Genomic DNA, 17509 nt, shown 5'->3' on the forward strand with positions numbered 1-17509 from the left:
CTCCACCAAATAAATTGCACATCTAGCAACTTACAACTGAAAACCAATCCATTATTTCTTGTGGCTCAAAACCAAAAACACTCCAAAATAACAAAACATGATCCACAAACGCTAACAAAACCTTGTAGCAACAACAAAGGCGCCAATGGCTACTACCACTTCAACAGCCATTTCTCGTCTCACTGTTCTACTGCCCGCCAATTCAGGCGCAGTTTACTCCAACTTCCCTTCATCTTCTCGTCAAAATGCCCAATACCCACCTCGAATTACCACTCTCAGGACTAATCGCAGGCTTAGAGTCGTCTCTCAGACTGCTGGTGCCCCTTCTAAAGATGTTTCTGCCATCCAATTTGCTGCTAAAGTTGGACAAGATCGTCTTATGAAAGTATTGCTTTTTTCAAATTTTCTTGGTTAATTTATTGTTATGCTTGGTTTTGTGTTCATTATGTTAAAATAGTATGTGGGTGCTTGTTTGTTTGGCTGGATTAATTGGTGTTTAAAAAGGGTGAAAATGAGGCCGGGTTTGTTCGCAAGTTGTTATGCTTATGCTTGGTTTTTGTGTTCATTATAGAAATACAAGATGTGGGTTTTTGTTTGTTCGCGGGTTGTTCACAGTGTATTGGCTTATTTACCCCTTGTGTTGAAGGAGGAGATGCTTAGTTAATAATGTGGTACAATTTTTGAAATTTGTTGTTTAGATAGAATGGAGTTGAAATTGGATAAGTTGTTTTGGGAGTGCAACTATGAAATCAACATAACCCCGAAAGTTGGATAAGTTGATTAAAGACTCTAGGCGGACAAGGCGAATGGGGTTGGATACTTGGATGTACATTATCTTACTTGTGTCAATGTGTGATACCGAAAGATGAATCCTTAATTCAACGTGTAACTCTTAGCCTCTTAGGGGGCGTATGGTTCGCAGAGTGGTATGAGTTTGGAATTAGGAACGAGGTTAAGGTGATATCGGTTTGAAACTTGATACTTAATACCACGTGTTGGTTCAATTCTGGAATGAAATATCTCATTATTTATCCTTTTATTTGATACCTAAGAGAATGGAATGAGCCAAACCCACCCCTCGGGTTTCTAAACCCCATACCTTATGGGTTTGAGGGATGGATTTAAAATTCAACTTTTTACAACCAAACATATGGTATGGGTTTTAGTCATTCTAAACCCATACATCATACCTATATTCCGTGAACCAAACGCCCCCTTAGTAAGAGTGTGCTACTTTACGTTGGTTCAAGGCGTAAACATTTAGTGTGCTATTTTAGTTTAGTGCATCATAATCCAAAAACGTCAATGGAAAGGAAAATTAGTCCCATTAGTATAGTCTCATAGTTAGTTGATTCCTTAAAGTCTTTTTCCTTTTCTTTCGAGGAAGGAATTGTTTGTTTATGGCAGCATGGCGGTTTTCCATTTTTACATTATGTAGATTTTGTCTATCTGTATAAATCATATAAATGTCTCTGAAAGCTGCATTGGTTGTTCTTGCAGGTCCCGGTTTCAAACATTAGGAACTTTTGCATTATTGCACATATTGATCATGGAAAATCAACTTTGGCTGACAAATTGCTTGAAATGACCGGTACCGTCCAAAAGCGTGAAATGAAGGAACAATTTCTTGATAACATGGATTTGGAGAGAGAAAGAGGAATCACTATAAAACTGCAGGTAGATGTTTATTATATCTCTTGTATGTATTATAGCTATTTTGGTGGTGGGTGATGCTCTTGTTTTATTCCATTCTCTTTGAGGAATGAGCTCATAGATTGTTTTATCTCCATGAGTTTTGTTGTTAAACTCAAATTTTTTTTTGAAATGCAAGAATAGCAATTAAAGGCTATGGTGCTAAGAGTAATTCAGCCTAAATGTTAAGTATTGTCTAGTGTATTATTTTTTATTCATAATCAGATTAATCACTATGCTATGGTATCATATAGTTTGTATTAATGTTTCATTTGTTTACTATGTTTCCCAGGCAGCACGTATGCGTTATGTTCATAATAATGAACCACATTGTCTAAACCTAATTGATACTCCGGGACACGTGGACTTCTCTTATGAGGTATGGTTTAGCTGGCATTTAGTTCACTAGTCGTTGTGTTGATCAACGAACAGACTACAGAACATACAGTAAAAAGAAGTGACATCACATCATCTACTGTGTATGAACCTTTGAAAGCTCTCCAGAATGTTGCCAAATGTGATATAGGTTAAACATTAGCCTGAAGAACTTTGACATTGATCAATTGCAATTCGTATGTGTGAAATGTCCTTGCTGCAATTAGTAGCTATATAGTGAAGTGTCTATTATATTATATAGAATTATGAAATATTCACTACCAAGTATAGGAATCTGTTCGTCTTTTGGTGCCTTTTGGGATCCCTTTCTCTTTGAGAACTCTATGTAAGGGGGCTATTGGTTGGTGATATATGTTTCAGATAACCTTGTGACTACTACACCAGGTTTTCTAATCCCATGCTATGCATGGATTATTGTTCCATTTTGGAAGAAGTAGAACTTGGTAAATTAATTTTTTGAATTGTATTGATAAAAAATTAAAAATATTAGAATTAAGGAACCGAATTATATTTAGTGTGTACATTTAAAAAGTATTAGAGCCTAAGAGAGTTAGATGTATGGCTGTGTATCATGGGCTGGATCCATATTGTGCTTATTGAATACTTGTTTATTCGTCCCCCCCCCCCCCCCCCCCCGAAGTTATGTTATATAGTAGGGATACCAACTACTTTTCCAATCACCTATTGTTCTCGTGAAATATAGTGACATAATTTTGATGGTTGATGAAAGTGTACCTAGGGAACAGAAAACCTTTTATCTAGCTATTCAGTTTTCAGCACCAATACATTTGACATGTCAAGTCAAAATGACCTCTTGTCCATCTAGAATACTCTAATGATTTGTTGTGGGATTTTGGAATTTAAATTCGGCTGAAATTCATATATATTTTTAACAGTAGGAAGTCAAAAGAATGTCTGTGTGCATTGGCTTTAGTTTGGGTGTTGTTTGTCTGTGTGCATTGGCTTTAGTTTCGTTTTTATGGAAAAACGACTAAGCACAAGATTGCAGGTTTAGAAAACTTAATAACTTATCTGCAGGTTTAGAAGACTTAATAACTTATCTGCATTGAAAAATCAAAGATGAGTTGCAAGCAACCATCAATCACTCCAATCTTCTTTTTGACAATAACAGAGAGCCTCCACCCAGGTTAATCCTCAAAGAACTATCCACAGCTAACTAATGCATTCAATTATCACACACTATTATACATATGGCTAATACAAGGGAGAAATTTTATTTAATCAGGAAAAACATACAACGGTTCTCCTAAAAAATTATATACATCCTCCGTTTCTATTTACTTGACTCACATTCCTAAAATGGAAATGTCATATTACTTGACCTATACTATATTTGGTAAGCTTTTGGTAAATAAATTATCTAAATTACCCTCATAAAGTGCACATGGGAGCAACTTTTGGGGGTAATAAGGTAAGCCATGTGCAACAAGGGCCACAAAACTATATTTCCTCTCTCCTCTCCTTAAATGTTGTGCCTAAGGCTATGGGTCAAGTATATAGAAAAGAAGGAAGTATGAAATAAGCATAGCTGCAACACCTACTTTATATATATAATAACAGAGATTGATTTAGAGAGTTAAAGATATTGTATTGTTTTGCTATTGATTCTTAAATTTTAATATGATAAAGTGTTACAACTTTATAGAGGATTACAAGCTAAAATAAGAGAGGTGATGGAATTAACATTATTCTATACCTTACACAGAAATAACCTTTTACTATTTTAATTTAAGATTTCCCATTATTTTCTCTTTATTGCAAATTAAACTCACAAATTCCCCTTCTTAATTTGCAATGTTTAATAACATTTTGAATTTCTTAAACTTTTCAGAAGTTATTGCTTTAGTAAGCATATGTGGTTGATCAACAGTATTGATGAGCTTTATTTTTCCTTCATTGACTAAGTCTCGTATAAAATGATGTCGAATCTCAATGTGCTTGCTTCTAGCACGAAACACCGGATTCTTTGTCATTGCAATTGCCAACATATTGTCGCAAAATATTGTTGTTGGACTTTTTTGCATAATATCCAAATCTTTCAAAATTCTTCAACCAAACGCCGGATTCTTTGTCATTGCTTAGTTTGGTTGAAGAATTTTGAAAGATTAGGATATTATGCAAGAAAGTCCAACAACAATATTTTGCGACAATATGTCAGCAATTGCAATGACAAAGAATCCGGTGTTTCATGCTAGAAGCAAACACATTGAGATTGGACATCATTATATGTGACTTAGTCAATGAAGGAAAAATAAAGCCCAAGTTCATCAATACTGTTGATTAACCAGCATATAGCTTACTAAATCAATAACTTCTGAAAAGATAGAGAAATTCTAGACGTTATTAAACATTGCAAATTCAGAAGGGGAATTTGTGAGATTAATTTGCAATAAAGTGAACATAATGAGAAATCTTAAATTTAAATATTTAAAGGTTAATTTTGTGTCAGGTATACAATAATGTTGATTCCATCACCTATCTTATTTTAGCTTGTAATCCTCTATAAAGTTGTAATAATTTATCATATCAAAATATAAGAATGAATATCAACACAATATAATATCCTTAATTCTCTAAATCAATATGTATCATTTTATTAAATAAAGTAGGTGCTTCACCTGTGCTTATTTCATATATATATATTTTTCTTAGGAGAACCATTGTATATTTTTCCTGATTAAAGAAAATTTCTCCCTTGTATTAGCCATATGTATAATAGTGTGTGATACCTGAATGCATTAGTTAGCCGTGGATAGTTCTTTGAGGATTAACCTTGGTGGAGGCTCTCTGTTATTGTCTTTCTATTCAGTAGGAAACTTAAAAAAGAAGATTGGAGTGATTGATGGTTGCTTGCAAATTATCTCTGATTTTTCAATGCAACAATAGACAAATCTTAAAGTTCTCTTTTTGTGTCAGTTGTCACATCTGAACTGCAGCATGTTCATGCACACAACATTAACTACAATCATCCAGTGTGGATTCTCTGGTTGTAGGGTTTAAGATGTCTATGTTTATGCAGACTATGCACCTTTTAACAAATTGAATGGAAAAGAGATGCTGTTTCTGATGCTAATAGTATCCTAGTGCTCTGAGCAGCAGAAGTATATGGCTGCTTTAAGAAATAATCTATTGTGATCTGTATTTGTTCTTACGGAGTACATTATCATGAAAATAAATTTAATAATAAAGCTATGGACTCCAGCTAAAATGTCTTATTTCGCCTCCCATAGAAAAATGGAAAACTTGTCAAAAATAAGCCAATCTTTGCGTGATTAGCTCAAAATAAGTCAACATTTTGATTAACTAAAAATAAGTCAACCTTTATATGATATCTTCCGAAAATGAGCTATGACCTGTTGGCTTTAGGGTTAACTGGTTGTTTAGGTTAAGTACGTCACATATCATAATATAATTGGTTCATTTCAAAATTTTAATTAAAATTAATTTTTTTAATTTTTTTTAAAAAGTAAAATTTGTCAAAAAAAAACCTTTCAAATACACCATTTTGCGAAAAAAACCTTTTAAAAGCTTTATCGTAAAAAAAAAACTCGAAGTCAAATTTTTTTTGTTCAAAACAACCGGCACCACTAATTCACTTGATAAACGTCTAATTTCTTCTAATTACCTTCCTACTCTTACTTAACCATTTAATAATTAAATTAATTATAAATTAAAAAAATAAATAAAAACCACCACCCCTTTCCTTTTCCCCTCCCCTGGCAGCACCACCAGACCACCACCAGTCCTTACTTGACCAATGTACCCCCACCTGAGCCCCTAAAATCGGCCACCCACACATCCCGAAACCCCCAAAAATCGACCACCCCAAAACCCAACCACCCATCCACCCCGAAATCCCATAAAATCGACCATCCCAAACCCCCTAAACCCCACCACCCAGTCAGTTCGAAACCCACTAAAACCGACAACCCCCAAAACCAAACCACCCACCACCCCAACAAGCTTTACAGCAAACAAAAATGGCGGAGTTCCAATATTTTTAACACAGAAAAATCTAATAAAAAAAAATAGAGGATTTATTATTTTATTAAAGGGCGATCAACAGGAAATAGGAGAAAACACCATTGATTAAAAAGGAAGAAGATTAGGGTTTTCATTCAAAATGGGAAACTCTTTTATCTTCGAATTGATTTAATTAGGGGTTTCGGGATAGTCGGTTATAGTTGGTTTTGGGGTGGCTAGGTTGTCGGTTTTAGGGGGTCAAGTATGGTGGCCAAGTGAGGAGTGTTGACTGTCTGGCGGTGCTGCCAGGGGAGGGGGAAAGGGAAGGGGTGGTGGTTTTTGTTTTTTGTTTTTTTTTTTTTTTTTTCTTAATTTATTAATTAATTTAATTATTAAATGATTAAGTGATAGTTAGAGTTTAATTAGAAGAAATTGAAGCTTAATTAAGTGAATTAGCGGCATTAGGTTGTCTTCAACAAAAAAATTTCACAATTGGGTTTTCTTTTGCTAAAATATTAAAAATCTGGTTTTCTTTTGCCAAAAAGCTTTTAAAAGGTTTTTTTTTTTTTTTTTTTTCCACAAAATGATGCATTTAAAAGGGTTTTTTTTTTTTACTTATTTATTTTTATTTTATTTTTTTATTTTTAAAATCCCTATCCTCCAATTACCTATTTTTTTAATTTTATTTTAATTTCTTTACTAATTCCTTTCACTGTTGAATAACCCCCTACCTCTCGTGCCGGCAACATTAGACCAGCCGAGCAACCGCCAATCATCCTCCACCCACTGGTCACCGTGAATCCCTTTCTCTTTCTCCCTTCCCATTGCCACCTTTGCTCCTACACTGTATTTTTTCGAATTTCTGGGTAGGATGCTTTTTTGGGTGAGTGTTGGGTTTTTCGGGGTGAATTGAGTAAGTTTCGGTGGTTATGGTTTGATTTCGGGGTAGATATGGTGATGTTTTGGTGGTTACGGTGGGGAATCAAGGTGGGTACGGTGGTTTTTAGGTTGGTTTCGGTGTGGGTTCGTGGTTTTTGGCCTGGCAAATAGATCATTCAGGTCGGGTATGGGTCGGGTCAAGTTCGGGTCAAAAAGTTATCGGGTCAAGTTTGAGTCGGGTCGTGTCATTTCGGGTCGGTTTCGGGTCAACTGATAATCGGGTCGGGTCGGGTTTCGTGTCAACATTTCGGGTCGAGTCAAGTTTGGGTCGGGTCAGTTCGGGTCGGGTCAATTTTCGGGTCGAGTCAGTTCGGGTCGGGTCAATCTTCGGGTCCTATTTTCGGGTCAACTTCGGGTCGATGTATTAGGTTAAATTCAACTCTATATATATATTTATATATTTTTTGACGAGAAACTCACTATATTTAATAAGGCTACTTTTTTCATGGAATACAATAATTGTTTTGACTTTAGATTATTTTGTAATTTCATTTGGTATTGAACATTATGTTATGTACGCATTATTATTGTACCATTTTTTTTTCTAGACTTGTGAGAATTGTGACTTTTATTTCGATCTTTAGTTAATTTTTGTAAGGGAAATTCTCAATGGTAGCTATAAACTTTTGCACATTCTCAATGGTAACAAAATATTTCACAAATTCTCCCAAATAGCATTATTATTTATTAGTTTCTCTATTATGACATTTTTTTTATAATTAGTAATTAATTAGCTTAATTAAACAATAATTAACAGTTAATTAACAATCTTGTAAAAAAAAATTATCAAAAAATAAAATGTACAGACCCCTCTTTGCCAGCCACCCCACGTCGCCGCTAACCCAACAGAACCCACCATCACCTTCGATATTCATACAACTATACTCGCCTGAACCTCCCACCCTTTCCTTCATTTTCCTTTCCCCTTTCCTCTGCCGAATTGATTCCTCATTAGCCTAGAAATTTTTATTTCAGATTTTAAGGGTTTTCGATTTTTCCCCAATTGACAATCTTCATCAGGTGCAATTGGTGGTGGTTGATTCTGGTGGACAATCGGCGGCGTGGGTGGGTTCGTAGCGGTTTAGGCGATCTTTCTGGTGGTGGACTTTGGTGGCTATTCGGCGGCATGGGGTGGGTTCGCAGGTCCGTTTAGGCGAGCTTGGTGGAGGGTTCGCAGGGTTCTTTGAGGCGAGCTTGGTGGTGATGGATTCTGGTGGCTAGTCGCAGCGTGGGGGTGGGTTCGGAGGGGTTTAGGCGAGCTTGGTGGTGATGGGTTCCGGTGGATAGTCGGTGGTGTGGGGTGGCTGGTGAAGAGTATTGCACAACTTTTTTAATTTTTTTTTTAAAAATCATATAATTAAGCTAATTAGTTACTTAATGTAAAAATATTGTCAATTCAGAGAAACTAATAAAAAATAATGCTATTTGAGAGAATTAGCCAAATATTTTGTTACCAATGAGAATATGTAAAAGTAAATAGCTACCATTGAGAATTTCCCTTTTTTTAATCTTATGTACAAACTCCGTAGAATAGTCGTTAAATTTCAATCTTTTTACGATTTTTTAATAACTTATAGAGAGAAAAGGCCGAAGAAATCGAGAAAAGTAATGCTCAAAATATGTAAATTACTTACACTGTTACACACTACAAATTAATAAAAAAAATTAAGTCAGTTTGATTGCGGTTTTTTTATATTTCAGTTTGCTCCGGTCAAATCTTTAGCTTAAATAGATTCTGGTGGTATAAGATAATTTTGGTCCGGGTCACTTTGGGTTTCGAGTCTATTTGGGTCAATTAATTCAAGTTAAAGGTCGGGTCACTTTGGGTATTGGGTCAATTTTGGGTCTCAGGTCAACTTCGGGTCAGGTCATCTCGGGTCGGGTTGGGTTAAGGTCAGGTCAATTCCACTTTGGGTCGGGTTGATTCGGGTTTTGGGTCAATTTCGGGTCACTGTTTTCGGGTCATGGGTTAGGTCATTTGGGTCGAGTTATCGAGTCTGGGTCAGAATTGCCAAGTCTACTCTCGGCTAACGAATGCCGGCATTTAGGGATAGGAAGTGACCGGTGTTCTAGGGGAAGGGATGGTGGGCTGGCGGGAGGGCAAAGAAAGAAAAAAAGTCGAGGTGGGGGGTGATTCTTGCGGTGGCTGATTAGGTGGGGGGGGGGGGAGTTGGAGATGGTGATGGGTGCTGTTAGAAGAAGTGGCGGGTTTTTTCTTTTTGTATATTTTTTACTAATTAACTAAAATAAATAATTTTTGATTTAAAAATGTGAAAGAAAGTGACCTGTTTGATATGTCATTTGACTTCTTTAAAGTTATTACCCTTTAAAATTCAACTTATTCAGAGTCAATCAAAAGGTTGACTTAATTTGAGCTAACTGCGCAAAGGTTGGCTTATTCTCGACAAATTTTCCAAGAATAATTAAGTACGTGTATGTTCTAGAAAAGTCACATGCATGAGTCTAGTGATAAAGAGCTCAAATTCTCTTTTGAGTTTGAATGATTGTTACCAAGTAGTTTCCCTTTGTGGTTCCTATCCTCTATTTTTGTTCACTTAGACCATACTTTATTATGATATTATCTGCTTGATTCTTTATTTTTTTCTTTACCTTTTGAGGTAGGTTTCTCGATCTCTGGCTGCATGTGAGGGTGCACTCCTTGTTGTAGATGCTTCTCAGGTGAATTTCCTACCTGCTACTTAGATTTTACTTTTTTCATCAATTAGTCATTATTTCTATGGCCTACTTTGAAGGGAGTGGAAGCTCAAACTTTAGCCAATGTATATCTGGCGTTGGAGAACAACTTAGAAGTAATCCCTGTGAGTAATTTTCTTTCTCGTCATAACTAGTTTATCCTTTTCCAAATCACACTATTTCAAATTAGATACTCTGTTTTCTATAGTTTTGCCGGATTGCACTATCTGGTAGTATTATCTTAAAATTATTTTCTTGTTGAAGTTACCATAATCTCATTGGATTCTATTGAAAGTTTTGGTCATGGTGATTTCTTAAGATCTATAAAATGCGAGTTGTCTTTTACAGTGAACATGTTTACATGTTGCAGGTTCTTAACAAGATAGATTTGCCTGGCGCTGATCCTGATCTTGTTGCGAAGGAGATTGAGGAGGTTAGTTCATAGGGGTACTATCCAGATATTAGCTTTAGCAGTTTTTATATCTCTATTGACATTCATTTGGTGTCAGAATAAGCTGTAATTGAGGGATTTGTTGATCATGTAGCTTTGAATATATTATTGTTGCTCCTTTTTCTTTCCCATGAGTGGCTACTCATTAACTTCTCTAATCCTTTATTCTGATAAAGCATTAAATGCTCAATTTCACATAAATATCACTGTATTCTGGAAATTTTTTCAGATCAGAAACCAGCCAGCTTCTCTGAGTGCAACCACTTCGTGTTTCTGGTTGCTTCAGTCAACTCTGATTCATATACTGTTATATTTATGTGAAGATCCAAACTGCTAGAAGCAAGTGTGATTATTTTCCTCAAATATCTGCTCCATCTATATCTATAATGCTTCTTTTGTTGCCTTGTTGATACGTCGTAATCCTTGTGGAGTGTGGACTAAAGTGCTCCCTCCATTACTTATTTGTCCAATATGTCTTATCGTTTCTATATGGTTGATAATATAGTTTCAATTTAGGGGTCCGACCTTTAGCTTTAACATGTACTTAGCAGCTAGCGCAGTGCTCTAATCCAGTAATCCCTGATTTTCTTACTTTTGCACGTGTTATTGTGTGACATTTGGCTGTCCTTGAATCTTGCAATTCTGATATAGATACTTCTTTGTTTGTAGGTAATTGGATTGGATTGTAGCAATGCAATTCTCTGCTCTGCAAAGGTCAGAAAAAAAAAAAGTTTCTTATGGTTGAATTACAATCCCATCATGCTTTCATTCTAAAGTAATAATTAGATATTAATATGGGAATTACTGGTCATAATAATGGTTGGATTTCTCGTGTTTAGGAGGGCATTGGCATTAATGAAATTCTTGATGCTATTGTTGAAAGGATTCCTCCACCTGCTGATACCTCCTCAAAGGCCTTAAGGGCTCTAATATTTGATAGGTAACCATGCTTGACTCATTGGTGCCTTGTATGCTATTTTATTGCAATGGCTTGGTCGCTGGGGATTATACTGGTGTTGTGGGCCTGTAGCAGTATGCCAGTATCATTGGGTGTAATAGTTTATAAAGAATCATGTAATGACTATAATAAGGATTATAATTTGCAATTTTGTAAAACTAGGTCTTGAGGTTCAAATATTTGATGCTTTGGGTTTATAATGAGCCATCACGAGTTTGACATGAAAACAATTTTCTTGCCAAACATTTTTTCTGAGTCCTTGAATCATTCATTTATTTTCTGTCATTTTTACTTTTCCCTTGCAGATCAAAAGTCTTGAATTATTTGGTAAATGAGTTGCTTTCAAAGTGTTTTGCAGTTATTATGATCCGTATAGGGGAGTGATCGCATATTTTCGAGTAATTGATGGGACTCTGAAGAAAGGTGACCGAATCTATTTCATGATTAGTGGAAAGGTGAGTACTTATTTGAATTTGTCCTGTTGTGTCCCTTAGTTCCTGTAGAGACATTATTTCTAGGCTACAAGGGAAATATATTTTAGTTGAATTCCAAATGGGGCATCAAAAACTAGGAAAACTGTAGAATTTTCACAACACTGGGAGAGAGAAACTATTTGCTTTAAGCCTTATCACCCTGCCGCCTCTCAATTGCAACCTGTGAAGAAAAATTGAGCTTTATTCATGGTGATGACTTATGAACCTATGACTCTTTAAGCACTGGACAATTGGACATTAATGTCCATAGGCCTTGGCTGGTAGAAATCTCAAACTTATTCATCTTAATATATGCGCGTTTCTCCCTTTCCTTTCTTTGGTGGAAGGGTTGAACAATTTTATATCCAATTCCTCGTATGAGGACCATGAGGGATGCACCACTAGTCCACTACACGCCCAAAATTAACAAGATCTGCAAATTTAATCCAAGTATATGAGGGATACACCACTACTTTCCAACAATTTTAAAAGACCCACTAGCAGTGTTTTTAACCTGCTCAAAATGTGAGATGGATCCCTGACTTTCTACTTCCTAGGCACAAGGCCCATGTATCAGTGGAATTACTGGAATGTGCTTATTGAGTTTTCGTACCTGTTCCCATTTTTGTCAAACCTTTCTATTAAGTCTTCCACACTAGGTCTTTGCCTGTTCTTTTTGGCCTTAGATCTCTAAATAATAAGTAAATCTGGGTGACCGGGTGAACATAGGTTGTTGAGATCATTACAATTTTTCTGAGAAAGAGCTACAGAAATTTCCAAACTAGATAGCTTGATATCTGGTCTCAAGGAATGACCAAAAGCATGCCCCCAGCATCCCAACAATTATTTAAACTCCCTCCCTCAACCCAATTCCTAAATGAAAATTTCATTGTATAAATATTGCCTTTCAGATCCGAGTTAGAGCATTATGAAGAATAAAAGGTGTGAAAAAAAAAAAAAAAAAAAAACTAGCCTGGGCTACTCTTCCCAGCAGCTAATTTGAAATCTATCCAAATTGTCGCAATGTTACCTCATATCTTTGAAGAGTTTGGTTTCTCTTTATGCATAGTTACATCTTCACTGTAGGTTAATTAGAAGATGTATTTTTTCATTCTTACACGATTTATGAAAATTGGCTTGCTATTTTGCTACAAGTGATAAGTAGAGGACTATTTAATGAGACATTTGATTTGACTCATAATTATTGAAAGCTGTTATCTTACCCTCTTATGGTTCTATAAGATTTAAATTAGATAACTTAATCATAGACGTGTTCACGTGTCAATTCTTACTGATTTTAAGTATGCTAGCTGCTCTTATACTGCTTTGTACACCCATTTCTGGAAACTGATGCAGGGGCTAATCTGATTCCCAGGATTACTTTGCTGATGAAATTGGAGTTCTTTCTCCTAATCAGATGCAAGTTGACCAACTTTATGCTGGTGAGGTAGGATATTACAGCTGAACCATGTTCTGTAACTTCTGTTTAGTGGATTATGACTTATAAAACTTAAATTTCCTGTCTGGACTTTCCTCGCTGAGTTCTAGTAACTTGTTTTTTGTAAAGTGCTACATTTACTTCTTGTCAATGCTTCAATGCCTTCCTTAGATCTGAAATTGAGTGATATTTCATATCTAAAACTTGTGTATGTTACTATTAATCATATACTTGTCCATAATGGCTCACCTTACAAGGTAAAGGTAGGCTAGGTGAAGCAAGTCACATATCTTTGATCACACAGTCATATAATAATTAAGCTTTCTTGTGGGCTAGACAGGTAGAGTTGCTGGGGCATAACTACGTAAAAGCTGCTTTAATTAGGTGAAAGAAGGCAGTGGGGGATCTAGGAAATTAGGCATAGGGTTATAAATTCAAGATCAAATACTCTTTTAAAAACACAAAGTTCAGATTACTTTAGAATAACAGTTTTTAGTTTTTACAAATATATACCATGCAAGGGATCCATTTTTCAAATGTAATTGTTTAACTCCAATACTATATGAAATCTCAATAATTCCAGTATGGTATTGCTTGAAATAGTTTTCCTAATCTAGGATAGTTTGACACAGTGTTTTTTTCTTTCTTATAAATTAATGTGTACTGTTTAATTCTTGCTTCATTCCCAAACTTATATTGCCTGAATATAATTTTGACTTCCTCCCCTTTTTTTTTCGAACTGGGGGTAGGCAGATTAGTTGTAGAATATTTATGTTTGATGAACACAATGGCTTAGTAAAGGGAAAGAGAATTAATTAAAAGACCTAGGTTTATCTTTTGCAGAAGAATTCTCAATGCTGTCTTCATGTTAATTCTCAATAGTTTCTTGATGTGTATTGGCTGTACTTATCCTAGAATTCATAGTTTTACTAGAATAGTATTTGGCTCCAATATGTGATTATCTGCATTACAAGGTCTAAAGTCATTATTGCCCATGTCATTTGGTATTTAAGATGTAACTGAATTCATACATAGTGTTTGAAGGATGTACTTTTTCTCTTCTGAAGAGTGATTAATATATTTTTTGCTTTATTTATAGGTTGGTTACATCTCAGCTTCAATAAGATCAGTAGCAGATGCCAGAGTTGGTGACACCATCACTCATTATGGCCGCAAGGCGGAGGAACCTCTTCCTGGATATCAGGAGTCTACTCCCATGGTCTTCTGTGGTTTATTTCCAGTTGATGCAGATCAGTAATATCCTGTTATCACCCCTGATGCAATATCTTAAAATTTATTCTAGATTGGGGTCTAGAAATTAGTTAACTTCAATTTCTTGGTGATATCAACGGCCCATTTTTATGCCGCAGGTTTCCAGAGTTACGTGATGCCTTGGAAAAGCTGCAACTTAATGATGCTTCCCTGAAGGTGAACCCAAAGAGTGACTTTTTCTGACATTTTTAATTCTAAGTCATATAATTTAGGAAAAGTAATAGCTGCTTGTTGACTCATATTCTCACTATTTCATCACTCCCCTAAGTTTAATTAAGGAGAGGTGAAATTGTTGCTAGTTGTCTCACTGCTTCATTGATAATTTCACCATAACTGTTGAGAGGAACATATTATCTTGGTAGAGACTACAATCTGTACGTTGATTTCTATTTCAGGAGCTACTTACTCTAATGGCTTTAATTTATACAATAAGTAGATGTTTTGTTTAGACGAATAAGATTATCATTAAATTTATTTGGTCTATAAAATGTTTGGAAAGGTCGGTATTGATTGGTTAGCAGACTTGTTTAACAAGATTTGGTGAACTAACAACCACAGGCTTGGAGGAATCACTTTGGTAACACTTTGTAAAAACATAGGGGATGCTCAAGATCGCTCATTGCTCAAACTATCGAGGTATAAAAACTCAGGAGTCACACCATGAGTCACTCAATATACGACACTGTTAAATTCCTTACCCCTTTGTCAAAAAAAAAAAAGTATTGGATAATTAAGCAAGATCTATCCAAGGTTTGAGTTGGTGTATTCTGTTTGTAGATGATCTTGTATGGTGTTTGAAACTAGAGTTGAACTGAATGGCTAAATTAGAGCGATGAAGACAAAACTTAGAATCTTGGGGGTTTAGACTAAGTCAAAGCAAAGCCAAGTATATGCAACATAGCAAGCAAGTGTTTTGAATACTTTGGGTTGATTTTACAGTAGAGCGGAGAAATCGACCAAGATGTAACCCAAAAGATCAGTGGCTCAAATAGAGAGCAGGGGTATTGTGTGTCCGTAGAAAACCTTTGAAGTTAAAGGGAAAAGTCTGTTACACAACTATGAAACCAGCGTTGTTATATGGGTCCAAGGAAAGATCATATTAGGACGATTAGAGTAGCAGAGATGGGTATGTTATTGTGTGGGAGGATAGAAATGAAGATATTTGGAGGAAAGTTAGAGTGAGGATAAAATAAGGGAGAACCGATCGAAAGACATACCAGTAAGAAAAGTAGAGCGTTGGTATAAGAGGATCTCAGTGAAGGCACGAGAAGACCAAGAAGGACCGAAAGAAGTTTGGTTTGTAGGAATAGCGTTGATAAAAGAGATTGAAAAGAGAGGATCATGATTAGCGAGTACATGAATTAAAATCTTAGGTCATGTTGCTAACTACTTTGTTGGGATTGTGGCTTAGATTGTTGTTGTTGTTGTTTCTAGAAGGCATGACCCTTATGATGTGGGTGGAAATAAGGGTAAAATAACCCACTAGGAAACCCCAACTAGTAATTGGGAGATTTTAACCTACAAGAAAACAAACACCCCAATACTCAAGGTATCAACGTTGAAGTTGGGTGTAATAAGAGTTGGATCCCAGACTCAATGGCTATGCTACCCAATCTCAGATTTAGATCCTCTTACACTCCAGATTCTATATAATTTCATACAAGGCCACTATGTATTTGGACGTATCGAAGTAACATAGCTCAATGGTTTGTAGATGGGAGATCTACCATTGAGCTCTCACTTAATTTTGTATTAGGCCTTGTTCACTTCACCTTAAAAAATAATATTCAGTGAAAATAATTTTAGCAAATATAATTTTAGTAAACATAATTTCAATTCTATAAAAATAATTTAAGATCAGAATAAATAATTTCAGTTCAACAAAAATAATTTCAGTTCAGTAAAAATCAGTAACTTTGAAGAAGAAATATAATAGAGATTCAGTTTAGTAAAAATAATTTCAGTTTAGCAAAATTAATTTCAGTTTAGTAAAATAATTTAAGTTCAGCAAAAATAAGGTGAATTAAATACACAAACTTATATCTTACAAATTTTTTTTGTAAGGATTTAGAAGTTTAAATCATTGCCAAATAATCTATAAACTTATACTAAAAGTGAGTAAAAAATTACAGTGTCATCTCTGGGTATTAAAAAAAAAAAAAAAAAAAAAACAATTCTTGCCATTTTTTTACCGTAGTATTAGTAGACTAAAATATTTTTCTTCCTATTTTTCCATCATATTTCTCTATGTTACTCGGACTCGGGTACCCATGTCCGACACAGGTACGTGTCCAAGTGTCCGACTCGGCTATTTTGTGAAAAAATTCTATGATTTTCAACTAAAATGAAGTGTCCATGTATCATACCCATGTCCGAGGGTCGAGGGTCCGACACGGGTACTTGAGGTAAAATGAAGAGTCCGAGTAACATAGATATTTCTTTCATTACATTTAACTAAATTATTATTCCAAATCTGTATATCTTCTATAATAGGTATTTGCTAAAAATAACTACTTTCTCCATTTTGCTGAGTGACTCAGTTATTGTAGCAAGGTAACAAAGGAAAAGTGAAAGATGGGGATCATGCATGTGGGTACTTTTGCTTTAAAGAGGAGAACGATAGAGAATAAGGGGTTTATTAAATAAAATTAGGACCACAAAGTGGGGTTGTAGGTGATAAAAATGAATAAAAGGTTTCCATAAAAAGAATAAAGTAAAAGTGAGTAGAACTTAAAAAAACAGGTGAAAACGGAAAGTGGGTAACACATGGGAAAACGGAGGAAGTATTTTTGTTATAGCAATTATTTATTAATACTTCATATATTTTTGCTGTATATATTCATCGGATACCTTTTTCCCCTTTGAGCCAACAGTTAGGCTTCCCTAAGCTTCCCTTTCCCTTACAAATATATTTTTCTACTCTTTTTCCTGTGGAACTGTTTAAGTGTTAATTGTTGAAGTAGAATTTATCTTCAAATATTGTGTTTTTTAGTAGCATTCTGTTATGTATGGCTAAGAGCGCCAGGTGTGATATCCAAATGAAGGCTGCTGACAATTTTTTGCATTTTTAAAGTTTGAACCAGAGACCTCATCTGCGATGGGTTTTGGGTTTAGATGTGGATTTTTGGGTCTTCTGCACATGGAAATTATTCAGGTAATTAGATTCTCTTAAAGGTGGCTTTTTACGTATTGAAATTATATTTGGCTGTGTA

The 17509-nt window shown here is 35.2% G+C and overlaps 1 protein-coding gene across 2 annotated transcripts in view; it reads left to right on the forward strand.

The window, feature by feature from the left end:
- Positions 1–17509, forward strand: part of LOC145574642 (translation factor GUF1 homolog, chloroplastic-like) — a 24918-nt gene continuing 7409 nt past the window's right edge. The window contains exons 1-13 of one of the 2 annotated variants that reach the window (XM_081632481.1): positions 1–385; positions 1501–1677; positions 1985–2071; positions 9634–9690; positions 9765–9830; positions 10076–10138; positions 10826–10870; positions 10996–11096; positions 11473–11569; positions 12963–13034; positions 14125–14279; positions 14396–14453; positions 17371–17451. In XM_081632481.1, coding sequence (XP_081488607.1) covers positions 146–385; positions 1501–1677; positions 1985–2071; positions 9634–9690; positions 9765–9830; positions 10076–10138; positions 10826–10870; positions 10996–11096; positions 11473–11569; positions 12963–13034; positions 14125–14279; positions 14396–14453; positions 17371–17451 — 1299 coding nt within the window. In that variant the 5' untranslated portion in view covers positions 1–145. The remainder of the gene's footprint in view (positions 386–1500; positions 1678–1984; positions 2072–9633; positions 9691–9764; positions 9831–10075; positions 10139–10825; positions 10871–10995; positions 11097–11472; positions 11570–12962; positions 13035–14124; positions 14280–14395; positions 14454–17370; positions 17452–17509) is intronic. The other variant, XM_081632479.1, reaches the window with a different exon arrangement.

Source organism: Chenopodium album, chromosome 13, assembly GCF_948465745.1.
Source record: "Chenopodium album chromosome 13, dcCheAlbu1.1, whole genome shotgun sequence".
NCBI lineage: Eukaryota > Viridiplantae > Streptophyta > Magnoliopsida > Caryophyllales > Amaranthaceae > Chenopodium > Chenopodium album.